The sequence below is a fragment of the Colossoma macropomum genome, unplaced genomic scaffold (assembly GCF_904425465.1).
Source record: "Colossoma macropomum unplaced genomic scaffold, Colossoma_macropomum, whole genome shotgun sequence".
NCBI lineage: Eukaryota > Metazoa > Chordata > Actinopteri > Characiformes > Serrasalmidae > Colossoma > Colossoma macropomum.
Genome location: NW_023494787.1, coordinates 6,193,723 through 6,217,253, shown reverse-complemented (window position 1 = coordinate 6,217,253; position 23,531 = coordinate 6,193,723). Strand labels below are relative to the sequence as shown.

Below are 23,531 nucleotides of genomic sequence, written 5' to 3'. Positions count from 1 at the left end.
TCACTGTCTACATGTCAAGTTTATTGTTCAGTGTAAAGTGGCGTTTCATTGTACAGAGGTCCCTGTCCAAAATGGAAACTCATACAAGTGGGGAAAAAGGGAAGAAAACACACAGGAAGATCACAATGTGCATATATTAGCTGGACAGGCACGCACTGCCAATGAAAGCACGTTCACAGTCCTTTCTGTGCTAGAAGAGCTGAATATGACCCATACAGTTTCAGCACAGTCAGAATGGGCAGCATCTGCCACAAACAGCAAACCCCTCAGACGACAACCGTGATAAAATGATAACAATATGTAAATATTCATTATTACTGGTATAAAATATACAGCCCGTCCTCTGGTTTTAATGATAAAGTGATTTTATATTTCTATTAACATGCAGAAGTGACCTATCACACATCATAACATGGTATAAAAGTGCTGGCTTTGGAGAAAGACAGGAGAAGAAAGTACGTGTAAGACACAAAAGCTCCATTCAAGGGTCTATAAAGATCTACTTGTTCTACTGTGATGACGTGTACTCGATCACAGCTAAGAGATTCTGATAATGGAAGAAATCTGATATATTAGGGGAAGCAAGATGCAATAAAAATGCAGAGCTATCTTATTTAGTCCTCATTTGGGGCAAAAAGTTTGGGTTGCAGGTATTAACGCGTGCTCGGGCCCAAAACATGCCGCGCGCCGCGTTGCTACAACATAGCCGATTAGCAAAAGTGACGCTTGTCATTATTACTGAAGAAACTTCTTAAGCTAATATAAGCCTATAAGACGTCAGTCTTGTAAGTCGTACTTTTCTTGATCCTTTTTACCCCCAGTGTGCAATAATGCAAAAAAGTACCATTCATTTGACTTCTTGTCTTGAATATTCATCATAAATGTCCTCAAAAGTTTGATCTTATGCAAAACTCGCCCCAGAAAAGTCAGAAAGGCATCTCGCCCAGTAGCTGGTACCATCTTTACAGGGCCAGGAGGCCTAAAGCCTTCGTCATTATTATTGTTTCATATTTTTCTGAATGTTCAGGCACTTCTTCGCTTTCCATCCGTTGTGCTCAGTCCAGTTCTACAGTAGTCAGAGAATATAGTCCCTGATGCAAACTTGGCACACTTAGCATCTGCTCTAGAAGCAGTCCGAGATATGATCCTGCTGATATCCAAATAACCCAGCACGGACGATCACAGATGTCCACAGTGAGTCAATCCTCATTCATACAGTACACCTGACCAGAATAGCAGGAAATGCTAACAATCCAAACAGCTGAAAATGCTAACAACGTCCTCCTCCTTTGTGGTCCCTCATGTGTGCTAATAAAGCCTTCCTCAGTCTCTCCTGTAGTCCGGAATGGGGGGGAAGTGTGCATTTGGAGGAGCATGCTGGATGTTGGAAGCGGCTACTGGAAGGCAAGGTCAGCTGGAGGTCCGTAGGAAAAGCCCGGGAAAGCTCCAGCCGCCTCTCGGATGCTGCTGGTCACGTGCAGGTTGTCCGTGTTGAACAGGGAGGTGGACACAGGCAGGTGCGTGAACTCAGGGTCAAAGTGCCGGAGGTCAGTGGGACCAGACTGTGAATTTAATAAAAGACTTATATTTAGTGTATATATATATGGTTAAATATACTTACATCATACATTTGCTGTAAAAAAGGTGAACAGGCTAAAGTGTGTTTGAGGTTTGAATTAATGGTAAATATTGTTTTAGTTCATCTAAACTAAAATTTTGCTTTCCATTGTATGTATTTGAGCTGTGAAACTAGCGGAGTAAAACTAGTTAAATTGCTTATTACTACATGAAGGATGAACTGATCATTTTTACAGCGTACTCATCTTATTTACATATATTAAGGGTGTAAAATGTGTTCATTTGAAGGTGGCACTTGATTTTTGGAATGTCTGACTCTATTATAATTAATTGTAATAATATTCAGTGACATTCTCAGGCTAATTTCAAACAGAAAGCTACAAGAAAATTGTTTTTATTGCTGTTTTCTTTTAAAAATAATTCTGAATCATATCAAAATAATCACAATGAAGCAAATCATGATGCAAATGAATCTTTTATCATATCCTAAAGAGTTTTACAGAGAATCAAATTGCTGTCAGGTCTGAGATTTGCACCTCATGCATGCATGCAAGTGCACAAGCCGGTGAAAATGTTTCTCTTACCACTGACGGGATGAACGGAGGGGTGATTTTTCTGGCCATCAGGTCCTCCCAGTTGATGGGAGAGAAGAAGCTGTGGTACTTGAGCTCCAGCTAAAGAGACAAATAAGACAGTCAGGTCCCTCGCATTGTAATTACATGTTTGATATGATATTAGTATGATGTTTAAGACTAGACACTTACAAAGTCGTCCTTCACCCCAAGCCTCTTGGTCCGGTCCTTCTGCAGCAAACCCTCGAGCAGCTCGCGTCCAGCGTTGGACACGTTTGGTTTCAGCACCAGAGACTTGTGGAGGATGTTGTTGTACATCTCAGCTGTGTTACGACTGTAGAAAGGAGGCTATAGAGAGAGAGAGAGAGAGAGAGAGAGAGAGAGAGAGAGATCTAATTTAGACTTTAAGTCTCACTAATGTGGTAACAAGCAGTCTTAAGTGGAGTTACAGCTTTTCTCTTACATAGTTCTGTACTCACCAGTCCATACAGCATCTCATAAAGGACTGACCCAAGGCACCACCAGTCCACTGTGCGGTCATAGGCTTGTTTCTGTAGAACCTCAGGTGCCAAATACTGTGGAGAAATAAATGTATAATTAGATGATTTTAAGGTACAACTTTATTAGGACTGTTTAGTAAATAATTCAATTATTCAAACATATTATTGTGGTAATTTTTTTTAAAATAAAGAGAATGTCAGATGTGACTGGAGGAACTATTTACAATATTTAGTACTGAATCATCAATAAAAACAGATTTTTCACATTTGAAAAGAACCTTATATTTAAATATATGTAGTGCTCACTTTACTGAATATTATTAAATATTAATTTAAATATTCCATAAATAATGTATTCTTTTTATACAATTTATTCTAATATTCCAAAATCAAAGCTGTTTATTCACCTACAGATTTACAAATGCATATTTATATTTAGTAATAACAACTAAAGTATGAATTATCTAGAGCATATGCAGTACTAATTTACCTCTGGAGTTCCACAGAACGTAGTTGTTGTTCCGTTGGGTTCCAGTCCCTCCTTGCACAGGCCAAAATCAGTCAGTACAATATGGCCCTGAGAGTCCAGCAGGATGTTCTCCGGCTTGAGGTCTCTGTAAAAAAAACATGTGGTCAGATGCCAAAGCTGCTACACAGACAGCTAATTTGACCGCAAAGAAAACTGGGCCAGGTCAGTCTGTCTGCTTCCAAAGATGTCCACTAGGGGGCAGCATAGGAACATACCTGTAAACTATGTGGAGCGAGTGGAGATAGCCGAGAGCGCTGGCGATCTCAGCAGCATAGAACCTGGCCCTGGGCTCCAGGAAGATCCTCTCACGCTGGAGATGGTAGAACAGCTGCAGAAAAAAGGAGCAAAAAGCTCTGAATGAAGAACATGACACACCTACTGTGAAAAGTTACTGGTTACTATCAGAAGCAGCTCGTTGGTGCTGATGTTCTTAACTTTAATGTGTGTTAATTTGACTGTCAGTCATTTATACTATTTCTATGAAATGTTCACACAAGTTCTGAGGTTCTGATATGTCATTAACATGCTTTAACTGAAGTTAATCCACTACTGTTTTTCACCTCACCTCGCCTCCGTTGACGTAGTCCAGCACAAAGTAGAGCTTGTCGGTGGTCTGGAAGGAGTAATGCAGGCCCACCAGGAATGGGTGTTTGATGTTCTTCATTAGAACGCTACGTTCAGCCATGATATGCTTTTGCTAGAAAGGGAAAAGACAAATGACTGTCAATGTTGCCCACATGGACTAAGAATAGTTCATATCTTATCTGCTTTCGACTTGATTAGAATGGTTAATTCTAATTCTAATTCTAATGGTTAAGGCAGCAGGTCTCACCTCCTTCTTCTTCAGAATGATTTTCTTCTGTAGCACCTTCACAGCGTAGTACTGTTCAGTCTCCTTGTGTCTGGCCAGCAGAACCTGAAGAGGAAAAAAGTCTCAATGATAAATCTGAAGTCACTGAAATAGTGTGGAATTATTATTATTATTATTATTATTATTATTATTATTATTATACAGGAATAAACTCTGCTCACCTTTCCAAAACTCCCCTTGCCGATGATCTTCAAGTAATCAAAGTCAGACGGTTTTATCCTGTTGGACAAAGATACGTAAAGCCTGTAAGCTGGCTGAATGCAATGAACTGATAACAACTGAAAGAATGTGAATGAATGGAAGTGAAAGGAGATTTGTAGACTGGCTACTTACTGAGTCTCCTCGGCCAGCGAGCTCCTGGGGGAGGTCAGGCAAAACTGGTTCAAGAGGAGGGAGAAGATTGTGTTATTTTAGGCATTCAGGCATACAAGTTACATATGAAACCTGTGTTAATTTACCGTCGCTGTCCGAACAAAACCAAAACCTTGTATCTCCGAAATTTTTTACAGAAGAAGGAAAAAACATCCTTAACTTTCAATGTAAGTTGATGGAACAAGATTCTGGGTCATTCTGGAAGATTTCTTGTCTTTCTCAACATGAAATTCTGACACAATGTTAAAGACACTCGTGTTCAAATAATTGAGAACCTTGTTTGTTTTTATAGGGACAGCGACGATATATATGGACGTTTAAATCATGCTCACCTGGTCTCTCCCTGTTTCCTCATTCTGGTTCTCATCGATCTTCAGGAAGGAGTCTATCTGAGAACTAAAGAGAAGATTTTTGTTATTAGGTATGCAGGAGCTGATGCTATGACTTTGCCCACCAGTAGATGGCAGCATTGACAATGTTTGTGATTCCGACATGCGTTTTGAAGAGGTGTTGGGGCGGGAGGCTAAAACCGTACAGTGATAAGTGATAAGTAAACTGAGTTCCTCTTCATTAGAATAGGCTTGTTTACACTTGGCCGGCCTTCATCAGCCAGCCTCATTGAGACTGTTTAAGAAGGTCACAGCCTGCAGTGAAGTGTTGTGGTTAACTCTGTCTGAGCAACTCTGGCCATAACTATGAGTGGTCTGCGTACACTCGAGGGTCTGGAATATTCTCCCAGAGAAAGAAATCTGGCTTCTGGAGGCGACAGATGAGGTGGTGGGGGAATTTTCCACCGGAGCAACCTACATGGCCGACACCGAGACCAAATGAGCTGGTCCCTATTCACGCTTAATGCAATTAGTCGGCTATCCTAGTCTAGGGGACATGGAGGATTTACTCAAAGATGCTTACTGAGCCCAAGAGGCGGCGGCGGTAGCTGGGCTCCTTGGCTGTAAAGCAGGTTCTATTCTAGTGCTGGCTTTGTGTCGTAAGACAAGAGATTACACTATTAACGGAACGTACAGCCGCACTCTGGTACAGTTGCATGCTTCTAAAAGGATTACTGCGCTACTGAACACTGACCTGGGTTCAGTTGTACAGATACACTCATTAGGTCATTCTAAGAAGCCGAGATGAATGAATGAGCGGGAATTTTCCAGTGCGCCAACCGAAACCCTACAACGGCTCAGCCACGGCCAGGTGTTATCTGTAGCTCTACATTTAGGCTGTATTGACATTGTCTTTGCATGCACGGGTGCATTTGCATCCTATCTGAGCAGGAAGTCAGCTACTTACTGTTGGCAGATATGAGGGCTGGAGACCAGCTTCTGAATGAAGTCGTTTAAGCCCATCTTCCTCTCTTTGATAAAAGCTGCAGTAGAAAGAGAGGGATTTACGTCAGTCGGGGAGCCAGAGGAGGAGGTCAGTGCAGAACAACACCCCCCCCCACACTCCCCCACAACACAAGCAAATGTTGAAATGTACGCTGGAATCTCATCAGCATGTAATACTTGTACAATCCGTTTATAATAATCCCAATTATACTGCTTATACAAAAACCTTACAGACTGTGAGAGCCCTCCTGTTATGTATTTACACCACGCTTTTTGTCTGGATTATGCAACACTGAGGAAATTCCTGTCTGCTGTGACATTTACGGTGACCACCAAGCGTCAGTATGAAAACACTGATATCATAAGACAGTAAATAAAAACATAGCCATTCATAGATACAAAAAATGCAGTATGTGCATAAATATATATATATATATATATATATATATATATATATATATATATATATATATATATATGAAGCAAGGTTCTTTAAAACAGACACACAAACAAAAACAAGCTGCTAAAAAACTTGACCCTCAGTGGCTCAATAACTGGTCCAGTACAAATCAATGGGACTTAATGCCTCAGTCTGAATGACTGAATGAGAGCAAGCTCTCATTTTAATCCGCTCCCCACAATATATTATATTCCTACTATTATATAAACACCAGTCCATATATTTTAATCCTAAACCTTTATTACTACTATTATATAAACATTAATCTATTTTGTCCACCATCTGTACGACTACAATTAACATAAATAAACACTTAAATAAACACATAAATAAACACTTTCCTTCTTGTTTCAGTCTCAATTTAAATCATTAGTACTACTGTTATCATTTTTTCACCCTCTCTTATTTTATGCATTATTATTATTGTTATTATTATGATGTGCAATGTGACTAATTTCCCTGTTCCAGGCTCTAGCAGTGAATTCTGGTCAGTTCAGCTGTCCTGTACATACCGGTGAGGACGGACACGATGCCCCTCATCCTGCAGTAGGTCAAATCGCAGCGAGCCTCGGTCACAGCCATATTGATAAAAACACACTAATCAGATCCGGAAAGCGCGTGAGCCGGTTGTACAGACAGGCCGTGTTCCCCGCCGCGTCCTGCCTCTGTGTCCTGCCCGCTGCGGCGCTCCGCTGCTCTTTTATACGGAACACGTGGTTTGTGGGTTTGTTCGGTTTTTTTGCTTTGGAGGCGAGGCTGCAACGTCACCGGAGTATCCGAGGCAACGGCGCCCCCGTGACGTCACGGGCTCCCCGCAGTTCCTCGCTCTGCCTGTAGGGGCCGCAGCGCAGAGCAGCAGCTGCTCGTTACATCAGTGCATTTTAATCTCCAAGCTTATTATTGATAATTTGATTATTGATACTGTGATTTTCTCTTTGGCTACTTTAATCATGACATTTTATATAAAAGACATAAATATATAACATATATATATATATATATATATATATATATATATATATATATATATATATATACATATATATGTTATATATTTATACTTTTTAAAATACATTTTTTATACTTTTTATTTATTTCTATTTTATTTATACCAATATTGTTATTGGTATTTATTATTATACATTATTTATTACTGTATGTACACTATGAGTTAATTGTGCGTACTGTGTTACATTTGGAAGATAATACTAATACTAAATACATAAATAGTTACATTTGCAGTTGCAGTGAGAAGCTCTGCTCTGCTATGAATGTGCTGACTGTATCAGTGCAGCTAATCCAGCAAGGCAGAGTCTCATATACAAGTGGTGGCCTGTTTTATAGTGAAAACAGACTGTGAGTGATACTAATATGGCCTTGGTAGCTACAGTTAAATGACCCAGAGTTATGAAACCTAGTGCTGCACACACTAAATTTATTAATTAATAAATTAATTTAGTAGCTACACACATAAAAAGAGACATGCTTGACCAAAACAACGATATCACACAAAACAATGCATTGATGCATATTCTCCTATTTGGACTACTGCAGATAGATAGATAGATAGATAGATAGATAGATAGATAGATAGATAGATAGATAGATAGATAGATCACTTTATTAATCCCATAGGGAAAGTCTTCTATTGCAGCAGTACAAAGCACATTAAACAGCAAAACAAGAGCAAAATGAAGAGCAAAGTATTGTCCTACAGTATTTACAGATGCATAAATAGAAAGTAAAGATAACTAATAGAATAAAATAAAATAAAAATATACTGAAAACAATAAAAATAATGTCCAGTACAAGAATAAGAAGTAAATTGCATAAATACTATGTGGTTAACAATGCAGTGGTGACTGTGTACTGTAGCTATAACGTATAACAGCAATATGACATTTATAGATGCAAAGTGACAGTGCGATGTGCAATATTTGTGGACAAATAAACAAAGTGGCAGTGCAATATATTATATGTTGAAATGTATAATCAAAGTGTCAGTGCATAGTAACATGAGTGGTAATGTCCAGTTGGTGCCCTGTCCTGTCAGTGGCTCAGTATTCAGTATTGTCCTGGCACAGTGAGGATCTCCTGTACCGCTCCTCACTACAGCAGAGCTGAATGAGTTTGTTGCTGAAGGTGCTCCGCTGTCTGACCAGTAGGTCATGAAGGGGGGTGGTGTAAGTTATAAGTTATATACTGTAGTTATAAGGAGTGTTTCAACCTGGACAGCTTTCTGAAGTAGGCACAACACAGGGCAGCCAATCAGAACAGAGCTCATTTGCATACATCAGTCTGAATTAAACAGCATGCTTGATTCAAAGGGATAAAGAGAGAAGCTGGAAAATGGTCATGTAAAAATAAACTGTGTTCTGTGCATGAGAGCATGCAGAACATTAAAAATGAAAAAAAATGAATATATGAAAAACAGGGGTTTGGTCCCTTTAATTCTCACCACTGTAATGTCACTTTTCAAGCGAGAAAACGTTTCATCATAATAAACACTGATGACTATTTTACAACTCCAGCATTACATATTAGTATTGGCTCCACGCTGTGACCTTGACATATGACGTGATTTGACGTTTTACCTTGGCAGCATCTGGGATTATACAGCTGTGGCGGATGAAGTCTTCCCAGTAATAAAGCAGACCTATTTCACCGTCATAAATCCTGCCTTAAAGCTGCTTAAGATCAATTTCCGAACGATTCCTCATTTTCACTGATTAAACACTTTGAGGCCAAGGTCGTGAGAACGCTCCTCAGCAGTGGCTTACGTAAGCTGATGTGACGAGCCTCTCCTAGTTGCCCTGGCCACAGCTACAGATGTGGTCCACTGACCCTGTAAGTTATATAATTGTGTCATAACGGTTTGAGCTGTCCACTGCCCAATGGAGCATAACCACTCAGTGGTACAGTGGTCAGAGTGGTCTAATGGAGGTCTACAATGCTCTCTTGTTAGTGCTTTATAAGATTTGAGGTACTATTTGTTTTTTTGTTTTTTTGCATGTATATATGTATGACTGTATGTATGTATGTATGTATGTATGTGTGCATTTTGCTGCTGTTGGAACAAAACCTTGTATCTCCAAAATGGTAACTTTACAGGAGAAGGAAGAAACACACTTTACTTTTAATGTAAGTCAATGGAACCAGATGTTTTTCCAAGTGAATTTGGGTCATTTCTTTTAGTCCATTCATCATGAAATTTACATGCAATATACAGGGTAACAGGTCCTTTCAAATTATGTCAAAAACTGAAAAACGACAAAAATGTAGATACAAGGTTTTGTTCCGACAACAGCAATTTATTTTTGCTGAATCACAATTTACTTCAATTTTTTAAATCTCAAAATTCTGCTATAATGGATTTTTTTTAGCACTGATACACATAGGAAACTGCTATGCACCTACTGTATGAAACACATACATCACAACAGCTTTTGCTTTATGATAATCACACTGTGTAGCTATAAATGACTAGAATGAGCAGAAATCTCTAGTAGAATATATATTATGTCTTGCACTTTTACTTAAAACAATGGTTCGGTTAAAAATCAAATGTGCACAGTTTGATCTTCTCTTACCACAAAGGTAGTCCGTCAGTCAAAACCTGTTCGGTGTCTGAAGTCAGCTTTCTTAGTTTTGCCCTGAAACCATGAAGCTAATGTAGCTACCATATTAAAGAAGCTAATGCTGCACTTGACGTAACTCAGAAGCGGGAACTCAGAGCTTGGAGTTGTGTCATTTTCCACCTCTGTGAGATCAAACTACAAAAACATGGTCACCTCCTTGAAAATGAGTGTTGTTAGCAACAAGCTGGCCAGCTAATGTTAGTGATATACGTGATAATTTTAACATATAGAATGTATTTACTTGTGTAACCAGTGATTTATAATCACTCATAGATGTACCACTGTGTCTGTATGTTGACTGATCTACAGCAAATCTTATTTAAAAGTGGGGAAGTGGTGCTTTATTACTGCTGACAATGTTAGCAGTCATGTTGTTATGACATCTTACGCTGAATTCAAAGTTGCAAACACCCTCCTGACATTCTGAGCAGGAATTCCCAAGTTGGCTTTTCCTATTTGGAAATTTCGAGCTTTAGTTGAATGCTGCATTATTCCCCACCAATTAGCCTGGCGCTAACTGCACATCTATATCACATACTTGCCTAAAACTGTCTGAAGCTCTTAAGTAATCTGTACTTGATTATGTGGTTTCTGACACTGTATGACTCACTGTTTTTGTGGCAAACCATGATTATTAGAGCTGGGCCTTTTGGCCATAAATGCCTAAATTCAGCTAAAAACGTGAAATATCACCTCTATGATGATGCTAATTTCTGCTAGCACCCCTGTAGGGTTCTAGTAGTATGTGACCACTAAGCTAATGGAGATTTACATGAACGTTTTATGGTCTTTCTAGATTGAACATGAACTTTTGAAGCTTTTTCCTGTTTGCTGTTTTCCGCTTCTAAAATATGACTGAAACCTGTTTAGACTAAGGCTCATATTCACGAGTCTCAACCTTCTCTCGAGCATCCAGAAGACCTAGACTGATGTTTTTTTCCTCACTAAATTGGTCCAATTGTAAGTCAAAACATGATTGGTTGAGTCCTTAGTCAGTTCCTAATTATGTATTAGTTTATCTAATACATAATCTAGTGCATATGTCTAATAAGGAAATATTTTCTATTTCACAGAAATCATTAGGCCTTCTTTAAAGGCATAGAAGGCTCTGAGAGGTCCCTTCTGATTAAATACAAACATGGACAAAAATGCTTTTACTTTTGATTAATTTTGCTTTTACTTTTGATTCATTTTGCTTAATTCAAGCATATTTTTAAGGAATAAAATTGTCTGCCAATATAGTGAGATGCTGTTACTTGATAAAAGTACTTAAAACAAGCAAAAATGTCTTGTAATAAGTTAAAAAAAAATCTTATAATAAGCTTATAACAATCTCAACATGAGAAATATTAGATATCTTGGCTAGATTTAAAATCCTTTCACTTGCCAAGATACCATTTTTACAGTATGTCACAAAGCTAAAAAAACAATAGCAGCCAGTAGAAGCCTAAATTTATGTGTACCTTTGCTCTAAACTGGTCTTAAATATGTAATCAGTGAGGGGGTTTTATTCTAAACACGTTTGTTTGGTACTTTTTGCAGGAAGCATATACAGAGCTGGAAAGTCTCTACCAACAAAGCTATCTGATACTGGTGCTGAGCTGACTTTAGACAATGAGCTTTGAGAAGATGTGTTACACAAGAGCAGGATCAGGTCACATCATATCAGCCGACCTAATGGGCTTCACGCTGAAGGCCTGAGGCCAATCACACGCGGCCTCCACGAGTCAGGAGGCCAAGGCAGGAAGAGCCTTCTCGTCGTTTGCAAGTGTCAGGTGACGAGGAAAGTTCCCTTACGCACTGACATCTATTCTGGTTTCAGTTTAAACAATAGAGGCTTGACGGTTGAGAGAAAACTCCTCCTTAAACAGAGCGTAATTTCCCCAGCACTTCAAAACACAAACAGACAGACTGTGATGTTTATCACCTCTTTCCTTTTTATCACTGAATTTGAATGGTAGCTGGGTTAGTGTAGAAAACAAAAGCTTTTAAATGGCTCAGAGACAGCAGGCAATTTGATTCAATTAAGTTTAGATAGTTTGGCAAAGTTGCCAAAGCATAATAAACTTTACTGATGCGTTTAAATCTATTGTTTTTATCATTTTAGTTTTGTAAGAGCACAGTAGGCGACACCCACACTCCAGTGTGTTTTCACTGAAATAATGACTCAAGTAGAAGTAAAAGTACCTTTTCCAAAAAACAACATGATTAAAAAAGTTTCAGGTCCAAAAACTCCTCCAGTACTGCGGAACTTCTTAGTACTTGTAGCGTCATAGAAAGTGAAGATTTTTGACTCTATTCTTCTATTTTTGGGTTGTTTTGGTCTAAAATCAAATGCTAAATCTCTAAGTGAGAGGAGTGGGTAAGAGTGAAGCAGAACAGTTGCTGAAGCAACACAACAGAACGAAACAAAAAAAAGGGGAACAAAACATTAATGACCAAAATAGAATTGAGGGAAAATGCATTACTCACTAATGTACTTAAGTTCACTGACTGTAAATACAAGCCGTAGTCTAAGCAGGTTTCGGTTAGTTGTTAGGAATGGAAAACAGTGGCGGCAGCTCTATGCTAGAACTCTTTACTCAAAGAGTCACTGTAAAACTAATACACAGCTGTTGAAACAAAACCTCATACCTCCAAAAAAGTAACTTTACAGGTCAAGAAAAAACGTACTCAACTCTTAATGGAAGTTAATGGAGAAATATTTTTTTCCAAGTAATTTTGGACCATTTCTGTTGGTCCATTCAGCATAAAATTTTGACACAGCATAAAGGGCAACTGCCTTTTTCAAACTATTTTAAAAAATGAAAAATGTAAAATGAAAAACAGCAATGATATGTTAATGCCTGTTACAAGCTTTAAACATCCGTGTTTAATCTAGAACAGCTAAAAAACGTTTAATCGCTGTTATCTTAGAGAAATTATAGAGAAATTATAGAGAAATTAGCATTATATTATATATAATATTATATATATATATATATATATTATATATATAATGCTAATTTCTCTATATTATATTATAGAGAAATTAGCATTACCATAAAGATGTTTTCCTCCTTTTTGACTGAGTTCTGATGTTTGTGGCCTAAACTGAAGGTCCAGTTCTAATAGTCTCTGAGGAGCAGCCATCTCGATGCCTGAATTTATCTGTACCTTTACTTTAAACTGATCTGAAACATGCAAAGACTAATTATTAGGCAAACCAGTGTTTTTAAGTCAATCTGAAATCAAAACAGACCTTTTTATCTTGTATGTTCATGTTCCTGGTCATATTCACCACAATTCACTAGATCACACCATTTAAAAGAAGGAGAAGGAGAAGGAAAAAGAATTCTGCTACACCGTTCTCATTAACTTTAACATACTGAACTATAAGTGGCTCAAAATATTATTTTTAATATTTTTAATAAGGTAATAGCAGTGTACAGAGTCTATACCAAAGCTCTGAACTCAGTAAACTGGTCTAATTCTCTTTCAGTAGACCTGAGCTTTCAGCGCCTTCAGCAGCTCCAGTGTCCTTTACTCAGATCACGTCACTGTGTGTGGGAGTGCCAAATGTCTGGAAGGCCTCAACTTATATTACACCTCTCTCTCTCTCTCTCTCTCTCTCTCTCTCTCTCTCTCTCTCGCTCTCTCTCTCTCTTTCTCTCCTCTCTCCTTTCTCTCTCTCTTTTCTCTCTCTCTCTCTCTCTCTCTCTTGGGCAGAAGTTCCTTTTCAGTCACAGAGCGAATCTGCCGTCACAGTCAGACTTCCGCTGTGCTCTCTCGCTGTTGCCATGGAGACGGCCATCTCCAGTGTATTTGCATAACGCAGTCAGTGTAGTGTGTCTGTGGGTCGGGTTCCCTTCTGCCGCACTGAGTCATACACACACTGCTGCCGCGGGGACGCTGGGGGGTTTAGGTTAGGGGTAGCAGGGGGATTTCAGCAGGACTTCCCTCAGCGATACACACCCTCAGGGGAGGGTCCCTAAAGCCCCAACCTTATGACTTACACTCATACCCAGCCACTTTCACAGCTACAGCTGCCCACATGCAGGGGCTTGAGGGTCTTTATGTCTTTGATTCTCTACCTCTTTCTCTCTCTTTCTCTTTCTCTTTCTGCCTGTCGAATAGATCTCCCAGAAACTAGAGCCTATTTTTCTTCATAAGACCTGCAAAACTGAAAGAACTTCTGCCCAAAGCTCTACTTTGGGAATAAAGCCAATGGCCACACATTGTATCCCCCTGTTGTGATGTCAGCACTAATCAGCACTTATGCCTTTCAGGTGTTTAAACTTTGTTTAGATCAAAAGCATTTCAAAATGTGCTTTTAACAACAGTTTGGAAAAGAAAATTCATTATTTAGACAAAACCTTCATACAGAGGAAGACACCTAATAAATATGTACAAATTAATATACACAGAGCATCAGCACAAAGCTGCTTTATGATAAACTAAACATCTACAGGGATTTTTCTGCCTTTATTATACTGTCACAGTGAACTGGAGCTCTGGAGTTCTGCCTGTCGAATAGATCTCCCAGAAACTAGAGCCTCCCAAAATTTGTTTTATGCCATGATCTGCATCTGGGGACAAAATGTTAAACCTTTGGTGCTGGACTGCAGCAAAATCTGCTGCCCCCCCTCTAAAACCCACCACCAACTTTCTCTAGTCTGTGCTCTTTAAATGTCCTAGTTAAAAGCTACTGTTAACTAACAGAACTGTTTTTCCTTCACAAGATGTAACGTATGTAGATCTACATGCTTAAATGGAGTTTTTTGGGGACATTTAGCCATGGTAACTTATGCTACATCCGTGGACTAATGACAGGCTTATTGTCCATTGGACGATGTTGAACATCGCCCCTTACTTCGTCACAAGCTGTTGGAGAGATTAAGAAATTGCGCACTCAGTTTGTTCTCACCTTGATGAGTTTACATTCTGACACCCATGTAGCCTAAAATTGTCCCCAGATGTTCTTGTTAAGAGATCACGTCATGTCTACTAGAGGTAGTGGTTGTCTCAAGACAACCACTTAAGTTCTTAAGTTCTCAGTTCACGTTTACTCAATATAATTTTCTTTCAATGGCAATGAATGGCGGAGTGGAATGAAACATGCATCAGCCTAGGCCAAGGGTTGCAACCCAAATGTTAAGAAGACCATTTTCACCTTTCAACAAAAATCAAACCAGCTTGTGAGCCACAAAATGTATGCCCATTTTACCATCTTGGCTGTAAATATGTCTCAGTATGTGCTGATGTGCTAGTATAGACTAAAAAATATTTTTACTTACTTTGCTCTGCTTTAAGCTTTAGCTCAGCTATAGCTGCTTTTCTCACATCTCTGGCAGGAGACTTTTCCTCAAAAGTAGAACAGTTTCTTATAAAATGTCTTGTACGCTTTTACGTGACTGAAGTCGCTTCTCATTCGCCAGCCTCTTGTTCAAATTCTGCCATTTCACCTTAAATGGTACCTAAGGCACCAGAATATAACTGCGGCACCATTTAAGGTGGACCGGGACAATTTGAATGAATAACTGACTTGAGCTTCACGACTTTTTAGTGTTTGTCAGTTTAAACGTATCAGGAAACCAGCTGGAGTGATTATAAACACAAATAAGTCCATTCGTCTCCAAATTTTCATTGTTTGTCTTAAATCTTTCTCTTTGCTGTTTCGTTAGCTACTAGCTAGGCGAGATTATTGTTATTGCTACGGTGATCAGCAGTCTGTGCACCAATCTTCAGGGTTAAAGGGTGAATTAGCAGTTCTACATGAACTCCAGCGTTTAAGACCATTAATTGTTAAACTGTGTTCAGCAGAGCTTTATTTTACTGTAAAGGACGATTATTTTATTTTTACCTAAACATCTAATTCTGCTGTGGAGCCTCAACAGGACAGTAAAAGAGCCACATGCGGCTCCGGAGCTGACCCCTAGCGTAGACTGTCACAGAAAGAATGAGACAATGAATAAAAAATCAATAAAATAATCATGGGAAATTTCCAACACTGCGATGCTTGGGTGGCTTACCAACGCAATAAATGATACCACCGCCAAAACCACAGTGTTAGGGTGGATTACTTTAAATACTTGTTAAATACTTCAACATTCAAAATGAACAGGCCTGTGTATTTGCATTAGGATTTGTTAATTTAACTGTGGTTTGCTTATTGTTAGCTTATAGCAAGTCATTCAACTTGAAATATCAACAGCACAGTAGGCCAGGAGAGGCCCAACCTTTTGTCTTGGGGGACCAAAGTGTAATGTTTGAGGTGGGCCGAGGGCTAAAAAGACAAAACGATATGCATAAAATGAAAGTAGGTTTCAAATTGAGTTTTAAAAGTGTACTTTATAACATTGCACTATATTTTTGTTAATAAAATATTTTAAAAACAATTTTAAAAATAAAATAAGAACTTAGAAGTTATATATAGTATAAAAATATACTCTATGACTGGGTGAGTGAGGGTCGGGGGGTTAGGGTAGCTTTCTGAAGGGCCAAATCAAACCAACTCTGGCTGCGGGTGTGAAGTGAATATTTTATTTTGCACTCCTAGTGGCATGTAAGTCACAACAAACAGCAGAAAAGTAGCCTTGAAGCATCATTGATGCCTCTATGCGTCCCTTCCACGGCCATTTGCACAACTCTCTATATATGCAGAATGCATAACTGCCCTTTGTGCACACAGGAGCGCTACTGCAAGTGGCAGCAGGGCAATACAGAACCTGCATGGTTCCCTCTTCTGATCTAAAATGACCTTATGGCTATTATGGACCTTATGGTTTAAATATCCTTATAGTTCCACGCAAATTGTTCATCCGTACACTGCAGCCCACCATTGGGTTGTGCCCCACAACTTGATCACCGCTGACCAAGCTGTTCAAAATGTTTTTTTTATTACAAATGACCAGGTTTATTTTTCAAAATAAATTAATTTGGTCATTTTTCTTCATAAGACCTGCAAAACTGAAAGAACTTCTGCCCAAAGCTCTACTTTGGGAATAAAGCCAATGGCCACACATTGTATCCCCCTGTTGTGATGTCAGCACTAATCAGCACTTATGCCTTTCAGGTGTTTAAACCTTGTTTAGATCAAAAGTATTTCAAAATGTGCTTTTAACAACAGTTTGGAAAAGAAAATTCATTATTTAGACAAAACCTTCATACAGAGGAAGACACCTAATAAATATGTACAAATTAATATACACAGAGCATCAGCACAAAGCTGCTTTATGATAAACTAAACATCTACAGGGATTTTTCTGCCTTTATTATACTGTCACAGTGAACTGGAGCTCTGGAATACATATCTGTGCTTGTGTTTTCTGTCTTAATGTCAATCTGAGCCGAGCTGTGGATGTGTAATATCTGCTGAAGCTGGACGTGTGAGTCTGTGGGAGTTTAGTGGACACTCATCTCCATCTCCTCCTCCTCCTCCTACGTCCCACTCGCTCCTTCCAGCACATTTGTCCACACCTCCACAAAAAATGGTCTTTCAGATGAACGTGATTCACTCACGGACTATGACTCCATCGCGTGTCGTTTCAAATACATAAATTATCCATCAGAATTTACATATCAGAATTTACATATTACTTAGGCAAATGTGAACAAATTTCATTTCCAGTTTAATTCTTTGTGATGTGAGTAAATTGAGCTCTTTTGTGTTTATTTAGAATCCTAGTTTGTCTGTTTTGTTATTTTGATTCTCATTTTTATTCCATTTCCTGTCTATTTTAATGCTTTTTCCTTCACCTTCACTAAACTCATGTGTTCTTTCAATTCTGTGCTATTGTTTTCTGTTCATTGTTTTATTTACACTGTGAAGCACTTTGAGCTGCATCTTTATGTATGAAATGTGCCATAAAATTATTATTCACTGAAGCTACACACTTATAATGATGGTTCTTCGAGGGTTCTTTAGTATAGAAACTGGTTCTGTATAGGACCGTGAACACTCAAAAAACTCTGCATGATTAAAGGGTTCTCTGTGTCTTGAAAGGGTTCTTCAGATTGATGGAGAATGTGTTGAATATGGTTCTATATAGAACCCTTTTCTAAAAGGTTCTATATAGAACCATTTTCATTACTAAAGGCCCTTTGAAGAACCATCATCAGGTGTGTACTTTATTATTATTATCAATGAATTATTATTTGAGTTGTTGGATACACATTTAGATTTTTTATGAATCCATTCAACATAAAAATATATTATAATAAACCCTTCATAAACCCTTAATAAACATATCAGCCAAGGAAAATACACCCTCAGAAATAAAGGTAGTGAACTGCCACTGGGGCAGTGCCCCACTCATCACTGGGGTGGTTCCCTCAAGGGTACATCTCAGTACCTTTAGTCAGGGAACATAACTGTACCATAATCCACTGAAATGATATGTTCTAAGCTGTACTGACTCCACACACCCCGTCTCGTCTCCAGGCTTTTATTTTATTGATCTGTTCAGTTCAGTTATTCAGTTATGAAAAGGTACAAATACGAACTTTTCACCTGGAAAAACTTATTTAAGGCTCACAATTGGACCTTAAAACCACTGTTGTACATTTGAGAGAACATTTACATTGCTGGTAGCTTGAGGAATGAAAAACGTACCTGCACAGAACCTTTATTTCTAACAATGTAGTAACGGTACCAACATTAAAAATAAGTTTGGAGAAAATGCTGTTATTCATACCTGATCTAATGGCCTGACTGGACTATACCAGCTTTTGTGTCTGAGGTAAGATTACACTGTTAAATCCCTGATATTGCGCTGCTAACAGTCCCAACTGTTCAGACTGGCTGACCTGCTTTAAAGCAGACTCAGCGTAAACAGGGAGTTTAGCTTTTCCAGCTCCACAAACCTGAAACCACTGTGATTTTCTCCCACAGGCAGGAACTGATGCTGTACATGAAAAATGGGCCCTGATATTTTGTTGTTCTCCATCAGCCTCGGGTCGGGAAGCAGACCTCTCGCTGACCCCATCGGCTTCCTCATTCAATACTGACCAGAGGTCAATAATTGCTCAATTGACCTGTCCATGCTTTGTGTGATCATAGCAACGGTTGCTAGGTTGGACAAGCTTCACTGAATATTGACAAACACCATTCAACCTAATGAGAGATTGTAGTAGGGGAGTGCAGGGAGCAATGAACACAGACTTTTTACATTGCTATAGAAAGTCAAACAGCGTGAGCTTCTGGCCACATCACCGCATATCCTAGCCACAGTCTGGCACCAAAATTCAGAGTGATTTATCCATGTTTTAAAGAGATGTTTGCCAAAGAGTGTTTTCAGGGCATGTTAGTAATTTTTTTGGCCCCACTTTATATTAAGTGTCTCTAATAACTGTGTAGTTACACATGAATAACATATCGCTGCTGTCAGAAGAAAACCTCATATCTCCATTTTTGGTGTTTCTCAGTTTTTGACATAATTGTAAAAAGCCTCTTGTCCTTTACATTGTATGTAAATTTAATGAAGAATTGACCAATAGAAACGGCTCAAAATGGCTTGGAAAAAAAGTCTGGTTCCATTGACTCACATTAAAAGTAAAGTAGGTTTTTTCCTTCTCCTGTAAAGTTACCATTTTGGAGATATGTGGTTTTCTTCTTGACAACAGCGATATGCAACAACACTGTAACTACTGATGATTTAGCCAATGTTATGGATGGATTACAGAAGTACAGCCTAGGTAATTGCACATGTAAATCAACTTCAGTTTTGCCTCATGTAATTACACAAGTATATCTTTTTGATACACTACAGTTCAGAAGTCTTTTCCAGCAGTTAAAGGAAGTGTGTTTTACATAACATTACATTTATGTTTTCCATAATTACTGTGGAGTAACTGTAGCTGTAGCTGTAACAAGGTAACCTAATCACTATACCCTTCTGTAATTACACTGTAGCTACAAAGCAACTACACAGGAACGTTCCTGTAGTGTTAGTGTTAGTTACACTTTAAAATAAGTGGAGAGTTCCTGTGTAGTTGGTATACAGGTATTGTGTAATAATGCAGTGGTAGCATAGATGCTGCTGTTCCAGTCTGATTACAACTGTAATTACATTTATGTTATTACCCTTGTGTAATTACATGAGAGAGAATAAGCTGTTACAACTATTAAGAGACACTTGTGTAATTACATGAGGCAAAACTGAAGTTGATACACCTGTGTAATTACATAGGCTGTACTTCTGTATTCCATCTGTAACAGTGACTAAATCATTAGTAGTTACACTGTTGTTGCATATGTTGTTCACATGTAACTACACAGTTCTTAGAGACACTTAATGAAAAGTGGGACCATTTTTTTCAACACTAGTACTTTTTGGTCACTGAGCTGTTTGTGTTATTACTTTAATCACCATCTTGTTGCTACAACGTGGCCCCGTTTTGAAGCAGCTGAGCTAGGCTTTAGTACAGCCTCAGTACTGCAGGGTTAGTTTTACACTGTGTTACAGCGCAGACGCCTTTAGTAAACAAAGACTAATAAAGTAAATGTTGTCTTTTTGTTCCACATGTTTACACAAAAGAGAAAACATCTGAAAACAGGGGTTTTCTTTTACTTTATTAGTATCTTTCAGAAGTTAGTATATTAATGGAATTGACATTATCAGCTGGGAAAGCTTTAGTTATTCAGAAACAATGTTCCACATTTTATTTGCTGTCCTTCACTGGACAAAACAATAATTTGTCATTATTTGACACACAGTCTCCTGTCAGTTTTCACATATAATTGTTGTGTTTGTGTCTCTCAGTTGAGCTGTCTGTCTGTCTGTCTGTCTGTCCCATATATATATTGCTGCTGTCGGAACAAAAACTCCAAAATGGTAACTTTACAGGAGAAGGAAAAAACATACTTTACTTTTAATGTAAGTCAATGGAACCAGACTGGAATTTTCAGGTCATGTTGGGCTGTTTCTTTTGGTCTGTTCATTATGAAATTTACACACAGTGTAAAGGACAACAAGCATTTTCAAACTGCCAAAAACTGAAAATGACAAAAATCGAAATACAAGGTTTTGTTCTGAAAGCAGTGAAATGATATATAATGCAGTTTGGTTAGAAAATATATTTGTTCGTTACACCATAGAAATATACTGAATTAACTGTGTTTGCACTGACTCATCAGACTTTTCTAGCAGGTGCTAAACTGACCCTCTGTCTGTTACAGTGAACCCACCCATGGGCTAAACTGTAACACTGCACTTCCCGTCGTTTTTGCTGGAATTGTACATGAACAGTAGGTGCTAGAAACAAAATTCAAGTGTTCATTTGTAGCAGAGATGTATATGATGTTTGTATAAAAAGATAATTATTCCAATTTAAATATTTTTGAAGTTATTCCACAAAAAACAAAACATGTTAGGGTTGTGTCTTGCTTATTTGCAGCCTGTTTTAGGAGATGATGTGTTATTAATTTCTAATGTGATGTATGTTAAAGTTCACACTGTTAGGATACACACAATGTAGTTTTTAATTAATTGAGCTAATGTTAGTGTGGTAGCAAAATTCCTTTGTTATCCCTTTCAACCTGCATAGTTTTGACTTAATGCAGCACATTAAAGTGGAAACTCAATGCCAGTGACACTAAACAACGATCTCATTAGAATGAGTGAGGGTTTAGAGACCTCTGTAAAGCTTGTCCAGCCTAGTAACAGTAGCTAAGAAAGTGTAGTTTAGATAGGTCAACTGTGCATTTATTGAGCATTTACTGATCAGTTTTACAGTTTCTCTCAGTTGCTCAACCCCTGTGTGGTGTTGGTGTCTATGGGACCCATTTTCAATGTTTACCAAAAGAAAAAATGATGCGATTTATTATTATTTCAATCAGATTTCTTGGCCTATGCAATTTTCTGTGAAGAACATATAAAGTAACCCCTTTTTCAGACTTCACACTGTTCACCCCCCACACATTTATGTTACACATGAGGTGTTGGGGTGAAAATAGTAAAGGTACCAAAATTAATAATACATTATTGACTGTGTTTCCTCTCAAAACCACATCTCAACTGAGATCAATGTGGAAGTTTGGAGGTTGCAGCAGTTTAAAGAAGAGAGAGCCAAAAGGTAGAGAGAGAGAGAGAGAGAGAGAGAGAGAGAGAGAGAGAGAGAGAGAGAGAGAGAGAGAGAGAGAGTATCAGATCAGACTAAACTGGATTATGTCTGAGGTTATGAATGAGCGGATGGATAGATGAATGGGCGGGTGGATAAAGGGATTGTCATGAGGAACAACAGGCTAATATGTAGTTTCAAATTACAATTTACATTTCGAAACACTGCAGTGTCTTCAGAGCTTGTTTGATTACCCCAGCAGTAATTTCAATACATTTTTGTACTTAGAAAACCTGCTGACTCAAAACACAAGACAATATAATATCATAATACAACGTAATACAATAACACTAGCCATTCTCTTCTATTATAAGTGGGTCATTCTGCCACTGTGTTGGCTGTCTGGATAAGGATGTTGATATGCTGTCATAATGAAGGTCAGTAAAGTAAAAACACTGAATGCAGCATCATGTTTTGTTAGATTTAATCCTTGTCTGGTGTTGGTGTGTTTGTTACTCAGTGGTCTGGTGGACCCACCACAATATTGTTTTTTATAAATCAATACAGCCATAACAGTTTATGTAAAAATACCAGATGTTTAGATGTTTTGAGCATCCAGTATAGGGTTCTCCTTTAGCAGCTGTAGCCAGTCAGCAGCCCAGCGGAGAACAGAGTGAAGGACACAGCACCTCCACACTTTTACTCCCCGCGGGTTCACCCAACACCACATGTGTAGTATAAATGTGTGGGGGGTGAACAGAGTGAAGACACTGAAAATGGGTTATTTTATATGTTCTTCACAGAAAATGAGCGAAGGACAAGAATCTGAGGATGAAATATTAATAAATTGCATTATTTTTTCTTTTGGTAAACACTGAAAATGGGTCCCACAGATCTGAATACCACACAAGGGTTAAAGTAAATGAATATAGGACACATTCATTTTAATCCATTTTTACAAAGAGCATCAAAATAATTAATTCGCTGATGGGCAGCTGTGTCTATTATAAGCAACCTTCTATAATTTTATATTCTTATATTCTATATTTCTATAGCATTCTTAGAAAAGTATACAAAAAAGTGCCATCCAAAAGCCAGCGACTGCCAACTGAATCTTACTAGAAGTGGATTTGAATCAGTGGATTTTCTGTATTTTTTACTGTATACAGCAAATTAGTGTCCCTGCTGTTCTACAAATGCTACAGATATGACAGATAGAGATTATTAAAAAATAGTATTCCTGTTCTTGTTCCTCTAACGGCCTTCATATTTAAACACAGTGTTGGCTGAATGTTCCTACCTATGAAGGACTTCTTGCTGTTCTTCATGTCCGCGGGTGGCTGCAGAGCTTCTTCTAGTGTTGGGGATGGAGATCAGAAGCAGGTTTTCTTCTTACATACGAGTCCTTATGAGTGCATCGCTCCACATCTGTGGTCCAGTTCAGAGCACCGGCGAGTCGTTTCCTTCACTACACTTCACTATACCTTCTCTTCTCTCCCTCTCTCTTTCTCTCTCTCCCTCTCTCTCTGTGTCTCTCATCCCTGTGGCTCTGTGACGCACCTGTCCTCACCTGTTCCTCCGTCGACGCACTAACAAAGCAATTCTCCAGGTGTCAGGTAACAGGGCGTCTTACCAGCA

General features: G+C 38.5%; 1 protein-coding gene across 2 annotated transcripts; it reads right to left on the bottom strand.

Moving 5' to 3' along the window:
• si:ch211-195b13.1 (STKc_SGK domain-containing protein) lies at positions 1-23,466 on the bottom strand. 2 transcript variants are annotated; one of them, XM_036565968.1, is made up of 13 exons: positions 23,194-23,466; positions 5,719-5,794; positions 4,755-4,818; positions 4,384-4,427; positions 4,212-4,269; positions 4,012-4,095; positions 3,745-3,876; positions 3,395-3,507; positions 3,141-3,264; positions 2,630-2,725; positions 2,343-2,498; positions 2,163-2,252; positions 1-1,562 (listed from the first exon to the last, which is right to left on the bottom strand). In XM_036565968.1, the coding sequence occupies exons 1-13, from the start codon at positions 23,219-23,221 to the stop codon at positions 1,395-1,397; spliced, it is 1,233 nt and encodes a 410-aa protein (XP_036421861.1). In that variant the 5' UTR covers positions 23,222-23,466; the 3' UTR covers positions 1-1,394. The 2 variants fall into 2 exon arrangements, with proteins under 2 accessions (XP_036421861.1, XP_036421860.1); XM_036565967.1 differs by lacking the exon at positions 23,194-23,466 and adding an exon at positions 6,729-6,911.
• Between the last annotated feature and the right edge of the window lie 65 nt (positions 23,467-23,531).